Source organism: Aplosporella prunicola, assembly GCF_010093885.1.
Source record: "Aplosporella prunicola CBS 121167 unplaced genomic scaffold K452scaffold_4, whole genome shotgun sequence".
In the NCBI taxonomy this organism is placed as follows: Eukaryota; Fungi; Ascomycota; class Dothideomycetes; order Botryosphaeriales; family Aplosporellaceae; genus Aplosporella; species Aplosporella prunicola.
The window spans coordinates 184,170-199,492 of NW_022983532.1; the positions used below are offsets into that span (position 1 = coordinate 184,170).

Genomic DNA, 15,323 nt, shown 5'->3' on the forward strand with positions numbered 1-15,323 from the left:
ACGGCAAAGCAAAGCGGCCTATCCTCACCAACCACACGCCCTGCCGAGCCATGACAGGCCTAAAAGACCTGTGCAAACGTCCGCCGCAGTATGGTCTCTGCGAGTAAAGCGAATGCTTCGGTCAGCGCGCACGAAAGAGCCGGCACACGCGACACGCATCACAAGGCAGCGCCAGCGGAGTCGCGAAAGCGCAAGAGGGGCGAGGATGCGCCGGGACAGAAGCGGATAACTATACGGGTGCGTTAGAGCTTCCTTTGTAAGCTTGCGCAGGCTGGGTGAAGCTAATTTGCGTTTATGTCCGCAGCCATGTCCGGCCTCCGTCTATGACAAGCCGGTACACCTGACGCCTGTAAAGCTCATAGATCGCGCCCAGTTGCCTCTGTCATTCCTGGATCTCGTGCCCCCGAACTCGACGGTACCTTCTACACGCGTCTTTTCTGCGTATATCGACGTACTGGAGCGTTCGAAATCGAATAATAGCCAGGAAGCTCCGAAAATCCTCGTCACGAAATCCGAAGCGGACAATGCGTTGTATGCAGTGGAGAAGGTTCAGCGTGGCGCATATGCGCTATGCAAGTTGGGTGACTGGGTGAAGGAAGCGGACTTGGGGATTGTCTCGAAACACCGGGCTAGCATACCGCATGCTCATGTGCTACCAGAGTCCAAGAGAGGGAATCCCGCCAGTTGGTGGCAGACAGCAGCTTTGGATGCGGCGCCGAGCATCAAGCCTGAGACTACGAGAAGCGACCTCCCTCGGCTGTCAATGCAGCGTCCGGTGCCTCTACCAAAGTCAGATTCTCAAAGTATATTCTCAGTCGACCCTTTCACGGAGCCTGCTCAGCAGCCTCTGTCTATGGAGTATTCTATGGTGGATGCTCCAGAAGCGCCGCAGGAGCGTCCACAGACTGCAGACGAAGTGTTCCAGATAATAGTTCAGCAGTACCTTGAAGCATTGTACTTGTCTAAAACATCTTTGGCCTTTTTTGCCAAAGGCCCGTTGTCTCGGGCAAGAGCGGCATTTACGTCCAATGATAACGCGCAAATGAAGCTAGGAGACCTAGCTGCGTTTCTACGCTCCATCTTACTGCAACTGGGTGCGATGGATAAGAAGTATCGCGAAAAGCTTCCCGAGATTGTCAAGTCTATGCCCATAGTTGGCTTGTCTGATGACGAAGAAATGGCCGTCCCAGAGAAGCGTGCCAAGAAGAAGAGCAAGCCAAAGAAACTAAAACCTGGTAAGGAGGGGTTGTATCCCGCCGAGGACGAGTATGTGAAGAAGTGGTGGTTGGATGATCGCCCAGGATCGCCCACTGGACATGGTGCAGAGTCTGCCGAAGAGATGCTGAAAAGAAGGCTTGGTGAATTACGTGTGCGAGAGTCGATGGCTCAGGTCATTCTGGTACTCGAAATCCTGGCTTTGGAATCGTCGCCTTCCTTCCAAGCCGCAAACGCCGAGGATACCCAGAACGAGACACAGGCAGAGTCGCAAATAGGCGGTGGTAAGAAGCGGAAGCCAAAGAAGCCTCAGGATTTGAATGTTCTCCTCGACCTCATTCTCGACAAACTGTGTATTTGGCAGTCTGTCGAGCAAGACGAGATTCTTGTGAAGCTATCCAAATCCTCCAGAGAAGGGAGCAGTGGCGCCGTTGACCCTAGTCCGACCAAGTCTGGGACATCAGACAAACTCAAGAGCTTCTGCATAGAAGTCGTCATCCCATTGTAAGTCAACCGCAGCGTCCATGAAACATCACACTGACTACCGCTAGCTACATGAGCCGTATCCCGGAGAAAACCGCAGCTATCAACAAAAGACTTGGCGGGCCAAACGCCCTGTCTCCCGCAAAACGGCCAGCTCCTGGCTCAGCCGTGATTCGCCGCAGGCCCAACGAAGCAGCCTCCAAGGACGACCCCACGAAAAAGAGCAAGAAGCCGCTGCAACGCGTCGCGACAGAAAACCTGCACCAACCACACAGTCGGCGCCCGTCTCTCGCTCGCTCCGCCAGCGACACGTCGTCCCTGCCACAACTCAAGCGCGAAAGCAGCGAAGCCCCCTCACTCTCCTCCATCCCCCTCAAAGACTCGCAATCCACATCCAGCCGCAACTCGCTCTCGCAATTCCAGCGCTTCGCGCGGCGCGAGATCGATCTCTCCGCCATGTCCAGCGCAACGGAAGCCAAACTCAAGAAGAAAGCGCACATTGAGCAAGAACTCCAAAACGCAATCAGCACGCTGAAGAAGCCGAACCGCGGTGAAGCCGTCAAAGAGTACGCCGACTCGGCGGACCGGCGCCGGCCGGGCTTGGGGCGCAAGGCGAGCGGAGCCCGCAAGCCCGCCCAGACGGTCCAGATCACGGCGACGCCGAAGCGGAGCAGACGCGCGAGAGACGCTGCAGCCGGCGCGGCGGTCGTGGAGGCGACGCCGAATTTCCGCGGGGCGGCGCGCTTCGCGGCACAGCAACAACTACAGCAGCAGCAACAGCATGAAGCCGCGGTGCCATTCTCCAGCGACCCCGTCATTCCGTCTAGTGCGGTGCGCCCGCCTGCGTCGGCGGTCGTGCCTGGCAGCGCGCTCAGGCATGCGGGTTTGGCAGTCGAGGACACGCCGTCACGGCCGCCGGGGGCGAAGACGGTGGCGTTTGCGGGGCTTGGTGGTGCAGCGAGGACGCCGGTATCTAAGTTCGCGATGAAGCTGCAGAGCGTGAGCGAGGAGAAGAAGGGTACCAGAGAGGAAGGGGAAGAGGAAGAAACGACACGCGGGCCGCCGGCGTTCAAGCTCCCTGCTGCGCCTGGTGGTGGTGGTGGTGGTGGTGGTGGAACAGCAAGGGCAAGCAGGGGCCTTGGCGATGCGCCATCTGTGGTGCCGAGCACGCCGATTAAGACGCACGGAGCCTCGCCCGGGTTTATGGACTCTCCGATTATTGGGTCGTCGCCGCCTGTAGTTGAGGGCGGGGAGGGAGAGGGGGATGATGACGATGTGGAGGTGGGTGAGGTGGCTACGCCGCAAGCAAGAAAGGGGAAGGACAGGGGTGGGAATATCCTGGATGCGGATGACGAGGTGGACATTTATGGCGCGTTGGGGTGGGATGATGAGTTGGTGTAGTGGGCTGGTGTGGTTTGTGAAGCATGGGGTGGTGCGCTGCCTGGGATGGCGTTGGGGGTGATGGGGATGGTTGCTTTGGTGTAGCGTAGCTTCGCGTTTGCCCGCTTGCAATGGATATCATATCGGTAGCTTTATTCGGTTTCGGCGAGGGCGTGAAGAAGCGTGCTTCTGGTCTCTTTTCTATGTGATAATCGCTGCTGCAAGACAGACTGCATCATTGAATGAGTTTCTAGCTGCGAAAATAGTTACAGTATATAGTATGTTTATGCTTAAACTTGACCATAACAAGTCGGCGCTGTGGCTGAGTGGTTATAGCGATAGACTAGAAATCTATTTCCTTCGGGAGCGCAAGTTCGAATCTTGCCGGCGTCGATTATTCTTTTTTCTTTTTAATTTTTTTTTATTTGGCGAGCCGCACCAACAAACCTGCCCTTTCCGCACACGCACACACGCACGACCAGCACCGTGAAATAGGTAGTAATAGTAATAGTAGCAGTAGGTGTAGACAGCTCGTATCTGCCCTTCCCTTCCCTTCCCAGCTAACCCAGCCCCAGCCCACCCAACCCACAACACCTACGACTCGACCTGCATGCCCGAAGCGTCGTCGCCATCAGCGCCGACACCGACGCCAGCACCAGCTCTCGCGTCAATCACGCCCAGCAGGCGCGCGTACGGCACCGTGATGCGCTGGAGGTCGCGGTGTTTGCCTGTTTGAGGGGAGGCGGGGCGTTAGTTTTGTGTTTTTGTGTTTTTGGGAAGGGGGACGGGGGATGAGGTGAAAAAGAAGGGGAACGAAGGAAAGGAAGGGAAAGAGGAAAGGGAAGGAGGAAAGAAGAAAGAAAAGGGAAAGGGAAAGGGAAAGGGAAAGGGAAAGGGAAAGGAAAAGAGAAAACTCACCCAACACAACCACCACCTCCTTCAACAGCTCCTCCCTGACCCAGCCACACAGCTTCGCACGCCCCCACTTCCAGGGCACGGCATCCTCGGCGTCGACGTCCGCGTCGCCGTCCTTCTCGCCCTCGTCGCCCTCCTCAAACACATCCCCCATGAGCGTCCGCAACAGCTCCTCAATCTTGCCCTTGAGCCCCTCCGCCCCCAGGCGCTTCGCATACATGAGCAGGTAGACCTTGAACTCGTCGCGGGCGCCGAGCGTCAGCGCAGCCGCGACGCGGTTCTCCAGATGCGCGATGCTGACGCTGCTCTCGAGGTTCTCGAAGCCTTCGGCCGAGAGCAGCGCCTTGACGAGGCGGTGCAGGTAGAAGGCGCGGCCGCGCACCAGCGTGTGCGCCGTCGTGTTGCGCTCCAGCATGGGGATGATGCCGGCCGAGAGGTTTTCGGGGCTGACGTGGTCGCGGCCGCCCGCGTCGTCGTCGGCGGCGGCCCCGGCCCCGGCTTTGTCTTTGCCCGTGCCTGCGCCGCTGGCAACGCCCCCGCTGCTGCTGCTGCTCGACAGCGTGCTCACGGTCGAGTCGGCCGTGTTCCAGTACTGCGACCCTACGGCCCACCAGGGCTCTGAGAGCCGCTGCCAGCAGAACATGGCTGAGTTGTATGTGTAGCCGTCGCCGTTCGACATGGCGACGATGACGCGGCCCGCGCTGTTGAGCCGTGCGAAGATGATGCCGGGGCAGGGCGTGAGGTGCGGGCCCTGCGAGTGGACAGCGACGTCGAGGATTGGCGCGAGAGAGACAGGAGGGTGCGGTGCTGCCAGCGTCTTGACGTTCCAGATGTACACGGTCCCGACGGCCGTGATGCAGAGGAGGTGCCAGCCACGGCAGTCGATGATGACGGGGTTAGCCTCGACAACAATGGCGTTGACGAGGCGCCGCCCCGCTGGCGTCCAAATATACAGCGATCCGTCCTCGCACGCTGCGGCCCAGAAGTTCGCGTTGCCGGTCAGCAGCAGCACCGCTTTGGGCAAGAAGTCTTGCCACAGGTTCTGGTTTCCCCGTGTGCATGTTATCCGCGTCGGGTCGCGGTCTTGCGGCCGACCTGTCCGCGAGGCGTTGCTCGCGTTGCGGGCCTCGAGCAGAACCGTTTCCGAGCTGCTATTCGCACTGTCCGATCCCGCTTGTGGCGGTTCGCTGCCATCAATGGTCCGCATTATGACGCTCCTCACCAGCGGGATAGCCAAGCGCAGCTGGCTTATTGCCAGGCTAGGATTAGGTATCGCGGGGCGAAGCGGCTCGGGGATCTCGGTTTCGGATGGCTTAGGCCCTGTCGTCGGAGGCGTCAACCCCTCAGGCCCGTTGGCAAGGATCGGGGCTGCCCCATTGCGCGTCGCCCCCGCAAGCCTCTTTTCGAGTCTGCGCTCGTCTCCTTCAGTCTCAGCAAACTTGCGCTTGTTCCCGAGCAACAGTCCGGCCAGGCCGCCCTTTGGGAATCCGTCGTATGGTTTCGAAAGATCCAGAACGCTGTGCGCCGTGTCGCTTCGAGAAGTCTTCGCTGCTGCTGAAACGAGCTGTGTCTGTGGTAAGGAGGATTCCGCCAAACCAGACGAAGAGGAAACGAGCAGAGGAGCGATCCTCTTTTTGCCGTCTTTCGTGACAGTCACTCTTTGCTTCAGCTTGTCTACCCTAGGATCCGATGCCGGTTGTTGTGATACTTGGGCTGCGGCGGTAGCTCCATTTGTAGTGGCCGTTTGTGTGGTTGAAGAATTAGGGGCTACGCCATTAGTTTGCCCAGCCGCTGGCAGGCCGTTCGTTGCCACGGCTGGGCCACCGTCTCCCATCAAGTCACCCATACGGCCTTGCACGTTTTTCAGCTCCCCTGCTTTGCTTCCTTCTTCGAGCAAGAGCGCATCCGTGCCTTCGACCATGCCCAATCTCCGTCCTGCACCAAACTTTTGCAATGCCCTTTCGCTCTCTTGCACCGGTGCCACGTACCCCAACTCACCCGGCTCGAACATAGCGACCATGATTGTCCCGTCGAGACTGGTCAAAAAGAGCTTCTCTCCGTCAGGCGACCATGCCAGGTCAGATATGGATTTCCCGCAAAGCTCTTGCGTGATCACAAATGGACGGGCAAAGCTTGTGTTCCAGATGCTTAGGGTCTTATCTTGGCCGGCGCAGGCAATGACAGTAACTGATGGAAGGTTCGTGTTGCCATTTGCATCGGAGTTGGCCTCTGTAAGCGGTTCTCGGTAGAACATCCTTGGAGAGAATGCGCAAACTTCCACGGGCCCTTCATGGCCGATCAAGTTAATATCGCTGTCCCAATTTCCTCGAGCCACGATGGCAACGGAGCTAACAGGTCCGTTTGTCGCATTGGCCGCGGCGATGTGGTTTCCGTCCGGCGACCAGGAGCAGCGGCGGAAGTAAGTCGTCAGCGGGGAAAGCTGGAATGGAGCGATGATGGTTGTTTCGAGAGTGAAGTTGTTGACCTGGTCCTGGGCCGTGGCATTTGCCGGGGGCGGGGTGAATCTGAAGATCTTTATGGTGCGGTCGTCGCTTGCTGTCGCAAAGTACTTGTTCGCCGGATCGAATGTGATGCCTTTTACATGACTCTGGTGGCTATTTACCGTCTTGAGCTTCTCGAAAGTGTGCCCCGACCATATCACCACCTTCGAGTCCAAGCCGACCGATACCAGTATGGAAGAATCATAGGACCAGGCCAGGTCTTGGACGTCGTTGTCGTGCCCGATCAGGCGCCGCAGAACGCGCCAGTTCTCCACCGGCGGCGGTTCATTTGTGCCTGGAAGACTGCGTCAGCCACATGATGCTCGCACCCCCAATGGCAACTTCTGTTTATCTACCAAATGCCGAGCCATGCGAAGGTGGATTCGGGTCCAGCACGTAGATGCACACGACTCTGTCGTCTGCGCCGGAGGCTAGGTATTTGCCGTTGGGCGAGAAGCGGACGGCGTGGATGGTGCCCGAGTGGTTGCTTACAGCGGCGAGCTGCTTGGGCTTTGAGTAGTCGCGGTTATCAGAGTTGAGGATGGCCTCGGTGGACCAGATTCGCACATGGCCATCTGCGGGACAAGTTCAGCGCGGCGCATTGCGCGGGAGCGGGCGTGGGGCGCAAGCATACCTCCTGCGGCGGTAACGAGTCGGCTGCCGTCGGGCGAGACGTGACAGCTGTAGACTTCAAAGTCCTTGAGTTCACCTGGGGCCGTGTTAGACGTGGACAAAGGTTGTGGGTGCGGGAGCGACAGCGGTGCCGGCAGCTCACCAGGATGCGTCAACCAGACGGGCTTGACGATGTGCATTGTGGCGGTGCGCTTTCAGGCGCTTCCTCATAATCAGCGGGCAGCAGAGTGCGACGCGGCGGGGCGGCGTGGTGACGATGGCGGCATGGGTAGGTTGTAGGTTGCGTCGCGGTGTGCTGGACGACGCGCGCTGGCCGGGGGAGCTTCACGGCGCGCAGGCGCTTGGCGTGTCCCTCAATGACGATTTGGACAATCTTTCAACTTTTTTTTTTCCGGTACTCATACATACGTACACTCACGCGCGCGCTAATTACTGCATTCCCTCCATCAGGTCCACCTTGTCCAGCACCATCCCGCGCAGGCCCACCCATTCCCTCAGCTCGTCCCACTCCTCGCCTTCCTCCTCGCCTCTCCTCAAGTCTTCCTTGAACCCCCATGCCTGCGCCACCATGTCCACAGCGGCACGCTCCTCCTCCCTCAGCCACCGTTCCGTCAATGCCATGCCGGGCGCCCACGTCACCCGGTCCATGTGATCGTTTGCTGTCGTGACGGCGACAACCCCCACCGTCGTGACCGCGCCAACATACGTCAGGATGCCCGCGAGCGCCGTGGTCGTCGCCGTCCCGGCATCCACGACCTGCTGGTACTCAGCAAACTTGCTCGCCAGGATATACGCAGCAACGGGGGCCAGCGAAAGCCCCATTCCCGGTAGCAAGACTTTGTTGAGCACCTTGGCCTTGCTGTACGCAGGCTGGCGGAACGTCAGCTCAATGACTGACAGCGCCAGGTGCAAGTCTTTCGCCTCCATTGCCGCCTCCAAGGCGCGGTTTGCGATTTCCCGTGGCACGGCAGCCATGACCTTTTTCGGATTAGGTACCTTGTATGTGACAGGCGACGAGCCGGGACTCGGCACGGGCTTGTTTGCGTAGAGATACAAGATTTCAGGAAGGCTGTCTGGACGCCGCAGCAACAACTGGATGTTGACGTATGCGTTCAGGACCTTGGGAGTAATGAAAACGGTCGGATGCAACATGAGATGGTAGGCGCATGTAGATACTTGTTCGATTGGTTTCTCCAAAGATGCAGAGGTGCTCTGCGGGTCGAGGCCAAGCAGCATTGAAGCCGGGCTCGTGTTGCCCCCGGAACCTTGCTTGGTTTTGGGCTTCTTGCTGCTGAGCTGCGCCAAGTAGGCGGCCGATTCCTCGCATACATCGAGGGCCTTCAGTATCTTTTCCTCCGACGGCACCGAGCTGTCCGAGGCAATGATGGCATTGACGGCCCCTTCGGCCTTGTCGGCCTCATGGGCAGGGTCGACAGGCGTGGGTATATGATTTACCCGGGGCCGGCGCGGTACGGTTTTTGCAGTGATATTGCGCGGAAATTGTCGCGTCCGGTGCGGTTGCGGCTGGTGGGCGCGAAGCTGTGGGCGCGCGGCGAAGGCGGAGCTGAAGAAGCGCTGGTGACGCGCGGGCTGGGCTAAGACGGACTCGCACAGCTGGCAGGGAGCCTTTGGGATTGGACGGAGGAGGCGCGACGAGGCATTCATGATGCGGGCGGGCGTGGTGGAGAGCAGCAGCAGCAGAGAAAGAGAGTGGCGGTGCTGGTGCTGCGCCAGCCGCCGTACGTACTCGTCAGTGCTGCCCGATGTCATTCCCTCAACCGCAACAACTCGCACCACCACCGCCGCCGCCGCCGCCGCCTTTTCTCTCACCCTCTCTCTCTCGCCAGTTACAAACCGCGTCCGACGCCCACCCCCTCGCATAGTCGTCCCACGCAGCCCCCCCGCGCTAGCGGCACCCTCGCAATGCCCGCCCCTCCACCACCTCCGCCCCCTCCCCCGATGCCAGGCTTTGGCGGGGGCCCGCCGCCTCCACCACCGCCGGGAGGCATGCCCGCACGTCCGTCTGGAGGTGCTGCCAAAGGCAGAGTACGTAGCCTCTCTCTCTCTCTCACTCTCACCGGCTGCCCGGGCACTGACTTACGACACGCGTGCAGGGAGCGTTGCTCAGCGACATCAACAAAGGCGCCAAGTTAAAAAAGGTCGCGCAGGTCAACGACCGCTCGGCACCCCAGGTCGGCAAGGTGCTCGATGGGCCGGCCAAGCCCACAATGGGCGCTCCGCCCGTGCCCGGCATGGGCAAGCCCCCCGGCGCACCACCCGTGCCAGCAGCAGGCAACCGGTCACGAAGCAGCAGCGCCGTCAACGATGCGGGCGCCGCAGGAGGTGCACCTCAGCTGGGTGGTCTCTTTGCCGGCGGCATGCCCAAGCTGCGTAAAACGGGAGCCGGCATAGACACGGGAGCCGGCGACTCGGACACGCCCTCACGCTCAGCACCACGCCCGCCAGGGGGCGCACCGCCTCGTCCTCCAGCAGCACCACCCGCTCCGCCCGCCGCGCCTCCTCGTCCGCCCCCCTCCGTCGCCGAGCTGAAGAACACGCTGCGCCCCAGCTCTCTCCACTCGACGGGCTCGGCGCCCGCGGTCCCAAGCTCGAAACCCAAACCGCCCCCCGTAGGAAAGAAGCCGCCCGTGCCGCCCTCGACGCGCAAACCCTCGAGCATGGCGCCCCCGCCGCCTCCACCGCCAGGAGCCTCAGCATCCACACCGCCCGCCCCGCCTCCACCACCGCCACCCGCGCCCCGCCCCCCCGCGCGCTCCACGCCGCCCCCGCCCCCAGGCCCACCCCCACCCCCAACAAACGGCCACGGCGGGCCATCTCTCGCCGCGCAAGCCGCGCGCAACGCCTTCGGCCGCTCCTCGCCCGCCGCACCACCGCCACCCCCGCCCGCCTCCCCACCCGCGGCGCCCTCTTCTCCGCCCGCAGCCCCGCCACCACCACCGTCTGCTGCGCCGTCCGCGCCGCCGGCGCCCCCGCCCCCGCCCTCGCCCGCCCGCCCGCACCCCATTTCGGCGCAGACGATGCCGCTGCCGCCGCCGCCGCCGCCGGGCGGGGCGCCCAGCCCGGCGCGCACGATGGACGCGAGCGCCTTCACGCTGAATGGGAGCGGGGGGCATGGGAGCGGGTCGGGCGGGCGCGCTACCCCTGTCAGTGCGAACATGCTGCGGATCCATGACGGGCGGTGGAAGTTCCAGGACGATGCGCAGTTGCCCAAGCCGCGCGAGTTTAGTGCTGGGGTTAAGAAGTACCGTGCTGGGAGGGGGAGTAGCGTGCCGTTGGATTTGAGCGTGTTGGAGTAGTAGGGTGGTGGGGGAGGATGGGATGGATGGGATGGGATGGAGCGGGAGAAGTGAAATGAGGGGAGGGGATGGAGTAGATTGATTGACTGATTGTCTGGTAGTCTGACGGGATGGTTGCGTGCTTGACAGACAGACGGCATGCTCAGAAGGAAAGACAGACGGACGGACGAATGGACGAATGGCTGGATGGAGGGATGGGATGAGGTCAGAGGGTGCGCCTGCGCCTGCGCGGAGAGAACAGCAGCGCAGTACAGCACAGCACAGTACAGGACGAGGTAGACAACAACAGCACAGGCACAAAAAGTATCTCGGGTAAAGTCCTTGACGTGGCCGTAGCCACGTACGTACGTAGCACCTACTTAACTTCTTATTGTATTGCTTGGCTTGGCTTGGCTTGGCTTGGTTTGGTTTGCTTCGTTTGTTTTTGCTTTGCTTTTGTTTTGGTTTTGGCTTGGTGTGGGCTGTTTTTCCCTCTCTTGGCGTGTGTGTGTGTGTGGTTGGAGAGCAAAGCAGTGGTGCGTGCGTGAATAGATGTGTGGATTGGAAGATTGACTTGATAATCGATTTTCAACGCGAGATACATTGGTATCTACACACCTAGCAACGCGTATAGCCAAACCTCACACATACCCCACCCCACGCACCTACTTCCCAAACAACCCCCCTCCCCCCCTCTCCCTCCTCCTCTCCTCCACCTCCCTTCTCCTTTCCGCCAACCCCCTCTTAACCCCCCACGCGGCCACCATGCCCGTCGCATACCCCCCCAAATGCGCCACATGATCAATCGACGTCTTGCCGCGCCCGCGCGTCAGGCCCCAGACCTCGTATGCCAGAAACGCCGACAGCAGCAACGAGCTGGACACCGGGACGCGCCAGTCCGTGCCGGGCACGACGAGGTGCTCGGCCTCGCGCAGGAGGAGCAACGCGCCTATGACCGCGGCGACCGCGCCCGACGCGCCCAGCGACGCCGTGCCCAAGTTGCGCGCGAGCGCGAAACACGTCAGGCTGGCTGCCGCGCCCGCGACGCCGCCGCCAACGTAGATCCCCAGGAAGGTGCCCCGGCCCACGAACTCGTGCAGCTGCACGCCGGCGCTCATCAGTAGCAGCATGTTCCAGAAGAAGTGCAGCGGCTCTTGGTGGCTGAAGATGTTGCCCACCACGGAGAGCGCGACGGGGTAGCCGGGGGTTTGCACGAAGAAGCGGTTTAGGGTTGGCCAGAGGGGGGGGATGCGCCAGGCTGCGAAGACGAGGAGGTTGAGCGTTACCAGTGTTAGGCAGGTCGTTAGTGCGGGGGCGGTGGTGGGGAAGATCCGGCTGCTTTGCGCTGGGGGGTGGTAGGTTGTTGCGAGGAGGTAGCTGAGTGTCAGGACGAAGGTGGCGATGGCGAGGGAGGGGAGGACTCGGCGCGCCTGTTTGTGGGGGGTTAGTGGTTAGTGGGGGGTTTGGTGTTGGGGGTGGGGGAGGCTTACGGTGCTCATGCGGGGAGCTTCCTTTTCCTTGATCAGCATGGCTTGCTCCTCGTAGTACCTGACGAACTCTGATTTTTCCTTTCGCTCTACGCCCACGAACGAACAAACAGGTTAGCGGCGCCATCAATCTCCAACATCATAGCGAAGCACTTACGCGCGAGCTCGACGCGGCCCTTGACGCGCGCCAGCGGGCCCGACCGCCCCTGCCTCTCCAGCTCCTTGGCCTCCTTCTCCTCGCGCGCCTCGCGCTCCTTCTCCTCGCGCTCCCACGCCTCCTCGTTCCGCCGCCTCATGGCCTCCAGCTCGCTGTACCCGTACAAGCCCTCATTGTGCTGCGCCGCGCGCTCCACAGGCTTGTAGATACGCAGCCGCTCGGCGCGCGCAATCAGCTCGTGCTCGAGGCGCTGGGCCTCTGCGCGCGCCCACGCCGCCGCGGCCGCTTCCTCGTCGACCGGGAACTTGGCCCGCAGGTACTCGAGCGCTGCGAGCGCCAGCGACGGCGTCACGCCCGGGTACGAGGCTTTGTTGTTCTTGTCGTCGAAGCGGACGCCGCGCTCGGCCAGGCTGCCCGTGATGCGCCGGTGCTGCAGCGCCCGCAGCAGCGCGTTGCCCGTTGCGGGGGTGACGTGCGCGCCGAAGAGGGCGGTGGTTTGCTCGGCTGTGAGGTCGCCGGTTGGGAGCGGCGCGTCTTCTTTCTCTTGTTGCTGTTGTTGGGCAGGTGCGTGTTGCTGCTGCTTCTTCTTTTTAGCTGAGAGGGCGGTGGTCGTGGCGAAGGTGCGGAAGGCGAATGGGCGGAGGGCGAAGAGGCCGTGGCGTGTGGTGGTGGTGAGACTGGGGACGAGGGACGGCGGGCGCGCGACAGTCCTTGCGAGCGTTGTTGTCCATGGCGGGGGGAAGCGTAGCCACGCCAAGGGCCTGCATGCTACCGCGCACGCATTGCTCATACTTGGCTGCCGTGGCGGAGAGATGCTAGGTATAGGTTGTGCAGCGGCGGCCGGCGACGGAGGAGACCATCAGCCATCAGCCATCAGCCATCAGCCATCAGCGCGCCTCGGCCCGCGCGCGTCATCGCAAACACCACGACTCTCACTGGGCGCCACATACGACTACCTACCCACCTACCGCACCCCACGCATTCAAAGTCAAAGTGCATACTCTAAACACCGCTACTACAGAATCACAAGCTACCATGTCCGCCGAGGCGCGCCCCATCACGGCCGGCGCCTTCGCCGAGGCCATCCAAGAGCTGGAGCTGGGCTCGCTGCACGCCAAAGCCGCCGAGCTGCGCAACTCCATCTACCACATGCAGCGGTCGAACGCGCAGCTGGCGCCGTTCGCGGCCGAAGGCGACCAGGACTGCGCCGACGCCATCACCGAGAACGACGACGTCATGCGCCGGTACCGCGCGCGCATCGAGCTGCTCAAGGAAGAGGTCCTGCGCCGCGGCATGCCGTGGGTCGAGGACCCGCGCGAGGGTGCTGCTGATGGCGCCGCCGACGGGCTTGCTAAGGAGGGGCAGGGGCAGCAGCTGGTTAATGGGGACTCGGGAGAGGGACGGGCTGGTGGTGCTGGTGCTGGTGTTGATCGACGGGCTGAGGACGAGCGTCTGCTGCAGAGGCTGCTGCAGAGGGCCGACACCAGCAATAGCAACACCGACAACGACAACGACGAGGAAGGCGTCTTCCTGTGAGCGAGCTATTTCCGCGCCCCCAATCTCGGGCACCGGCCTAGAAGGAGAGGAGGGTAGTATTCCAGCCGTCCGCGCGCTTCGTGATAGTGGATCACACAAAGGAATTTTGCGGAAGAAGAGGAGTCAGTATATGTACGACTCTCACGACCATCAGCACGCGGCACATGATCGATCAAACTTTAAAGAAAAAACCATTCTTCACTGGAGAGCACGGCCAGACCCGGGGGCACCGGGGCCTTGTCGGCGGGCGGTGGGAACAGAGTCATATCAACAGAGAAGCTGACCGGGGGCTGCCGCCCGGCTGGCAGAGTCGGCAGTCGCGCGTGCTTGAACGGGCGTTTTTTTCCTTTGCGCGTTTGTCAAATTGCTCCTCCTCCACCACCATCACGACCTCGGCCAAAGATAAGCGTTAATTAGGATTGGCAGCGCGGCGCCGGCGATGCTTGGGACGACTCAAGCTGTGCGCCACAAAGTATACTAGCCACAAAGTAGTGCAGACCAAAGTAAAACACCACGGACAGTGACAGCCTTAGACAGCAAGCGAGAAACAAGCGCCCGCAATGTCCGTGCAGGCTGTGGTTAACTATGGATCCCGTGAGACATTGTGTACCTCTACCCCGCATGCCGAGCCCACCTAGATCCGCAGCCTCACACTCACACTCACATACACAATTCACGCCTGCACACCGCGCCTCTGGCGTGCTTCTCCGCCGCGCCGAGGGTGCGTTTGCAACCAACAGGCCCGGCCGCGCATTGCGTGATCCGTAGCCCGGATCGCGCACCGCGGACACACACGGGCTCTCCACTGTTCTAGGTACCGCTGCATGTGCGGATTTGCACACGAAAACTAACTATGGTCCCAATCACACAATGCTTGGCCGAGGAGCCTATTTGCGCCACATACATGTCAGCTGGTGCCGTGGCGGGCTGGCGCGAGGGCGCCGCGTTGTGTGCTACGTACTTATCTGGGCGGGTTGCTGCTTTTGCTTTGCCTCTCTTCGTCGTTGTTGGAAGTCTTTTGTTGATTTTGTCCACATCAACATCATCATCAAGACGACAGATTGTTTCGTCCGATCTCTGACCTCATCCCGCGGACCCTGCCGCAAACATACTCGTACCGGCCGAGCCTACCGCCAACCGGGCTTTCATCATCAGACCTAGCTGCTGCTAGCTCTCCGGCCCATCCGGCTTGCCAGGACTCACCGGCATTTTGACAGAAGCATTGAGCTAAAAAGCACCTATTGCATCACACCTCGCCGTCATCCTCAGCCGCGGGACAGACCTACGGTTGCTACCTAGATATAAACCCCCCCTCCCCCCGGCAGTGTCTCGGGTGAGCCCGCCGCCAGTGCACCAACAAGAACAAACAAGAACAAGAATAAGAAGCCAGTCAGCCAGACCCAAGAACGTTGGACGCAAGCCGACCAACCGTCGACCGACCAGCCAGCCAAAACACCCGCAACCCAAAAAACGCCAGACGAGCCTATCACGCCCGTTACCGCCCACGTTCAGAGGCCGCCCACGCCCCACCAGCACCCCTACAATACGCTTGGTGCTGCCCTCGCAGTATCAAAAACGCCCGCAATCTCATCGCCTCCTTCCTTCCGCCGAGTCTGCCTTGCCTTGCCTTGCCTTGCAGCAGGATTCGCGGCCCTCGAAAGCGGACCCCGCGGCCCCCGCCCGTGCTCCTGCTGACTACACAGTCCACAGCCCACAGCTC

General features: G+C 61.2%; 6 protein-coding genes and 1 non-coding gene across 7 annotated transcripts; 4 read left to right on the plus strand and 3 right to left on the minus strand.

The window, feature by feature from the left end:
• Window positions 1–17: 17 nt before the first annotated feature.
• Window positions 18–3,229, plus strand: K452DRAFT_243340 (uncharacterized protein). The gene is made up of 3 exons (XM_033537906.1): window positions 18–237; window positions 305–1,719; window positions 1,767–3,229. Exons 1-3 carry the CDS (start codon window positions 91–93, stop codon window positions 3,097–3,099), a joined length of 2,895 nt encoding a protein of 964 aa, XP_033401085.1. The 5' UTR covers window positions 18–90; the 3' UTR covers window positions 3,100–3,229.
• A 161-nt stretch (window positions 3,230–3,390) lies between these two features.
• Window positions 3,391–3,471, plus strand: K452DRAFT_t27. Its single transcript has one exon. It is a non-coding gene; the product is annotated as a tRNA-Ser (tRNA).
• Window positions 3,472–3,649: 178 nt separating this feature from the next.
• K452DRAFT_283734 (uncharacterized protein) lies at window positions 3,650–7,383 on the minus strand. The gene is made up of 5 exons (XM_033539826.1): window positions 7,270–7,383; window positions 7,129–7,203; window positions 6,851–7,069; window positions 3,997–6,789; window positions 3,650–3,806 (listed from the first exon to the last, which is right to left on the minus strand). Exons 1-5 carry the CDS (start codon window positions 7,304–7,306, stop codon window positions 3,673–3,675), a joined length of 3,258 nt encoding a protein of 1,085 aa, XP_033401086.1. The 5' UTR covers window positions 7,307–7,383; the 3' UTR covers window positions 3,650–3,672.
• A 106-nt stretch (window positions 7,384–7,489) lies between these two features.
• Window positions 7,490–8,819, minus strand: K452DRAFT_283736 (uncharacterized protein). The gene has a single exon (XM_033539827.1). It carries the CDS (start codon window positions 8,790–8,792, stop codon window positions 7,557–7,559), a length of 1,236 nt encoding a protein of 411 aa, XP_033401087.1. The 5' UTR covers window positions 8,793–8,819; the 3' UTR covers window positions 7,490–7,556.
• A 231-nt stretch (window positions 8,820–9,050) lies between these two features.
• Window positions 9,051–10,444, plus strand: K452DRAFT_295025 (uncharacterized protein; the record flags this gene model as incomplete). The annotated part of the gene is made up of 2 exons (XM_033541766.1): window positions 9,051–9,173; window positions 9,242–10,444. The coding sequence occupies 2 exons, from the start codon at window positions 9,051–9,053 to the stop codon at window positions 10,442–10,444; spliced, it is 1,326 nt and encodes a 441-aa protein (XP_033401088.1).
• A 644-nt stretch (window positions 10,445–11,088) lies between these two features.
• Window positions 11,089–12,857, minus strand: K452DRAFT_305408 (uncharacterized protein; the record flags this gene model as incomplete). Its single annotated transcript, XM_033542895.1, has 3 exons — window positions 11,089–11,853; window positions 11,914–11,999; window positions 12,068–12,857. 3 exons carry the CDS (start codon window positions 12,855–12,857, stop codon window positions 11,089–11,091), a joined length of 1,641 nt encoding a protein of 546 aa, XP_033401089.1.
• A 245-nt stretch (window positions 12,858–13,102) lies between these two features.
• On the plus strand, window positions 13,103–13,345 carry K452DRAFT_196351 (uncharacterized protein; the record flags this gene model as incomplete). Its single annotated transcript, XM_033535957.1, has 1 exon — window positions 13,103–13,345. A coding segment is annotated over one exon (243 nt), but the record flags the coding sequence as incomplete, so codon positions are not given.
• Window positions 13,346–15,323: the final 1,978 nt, after the last annotated feature.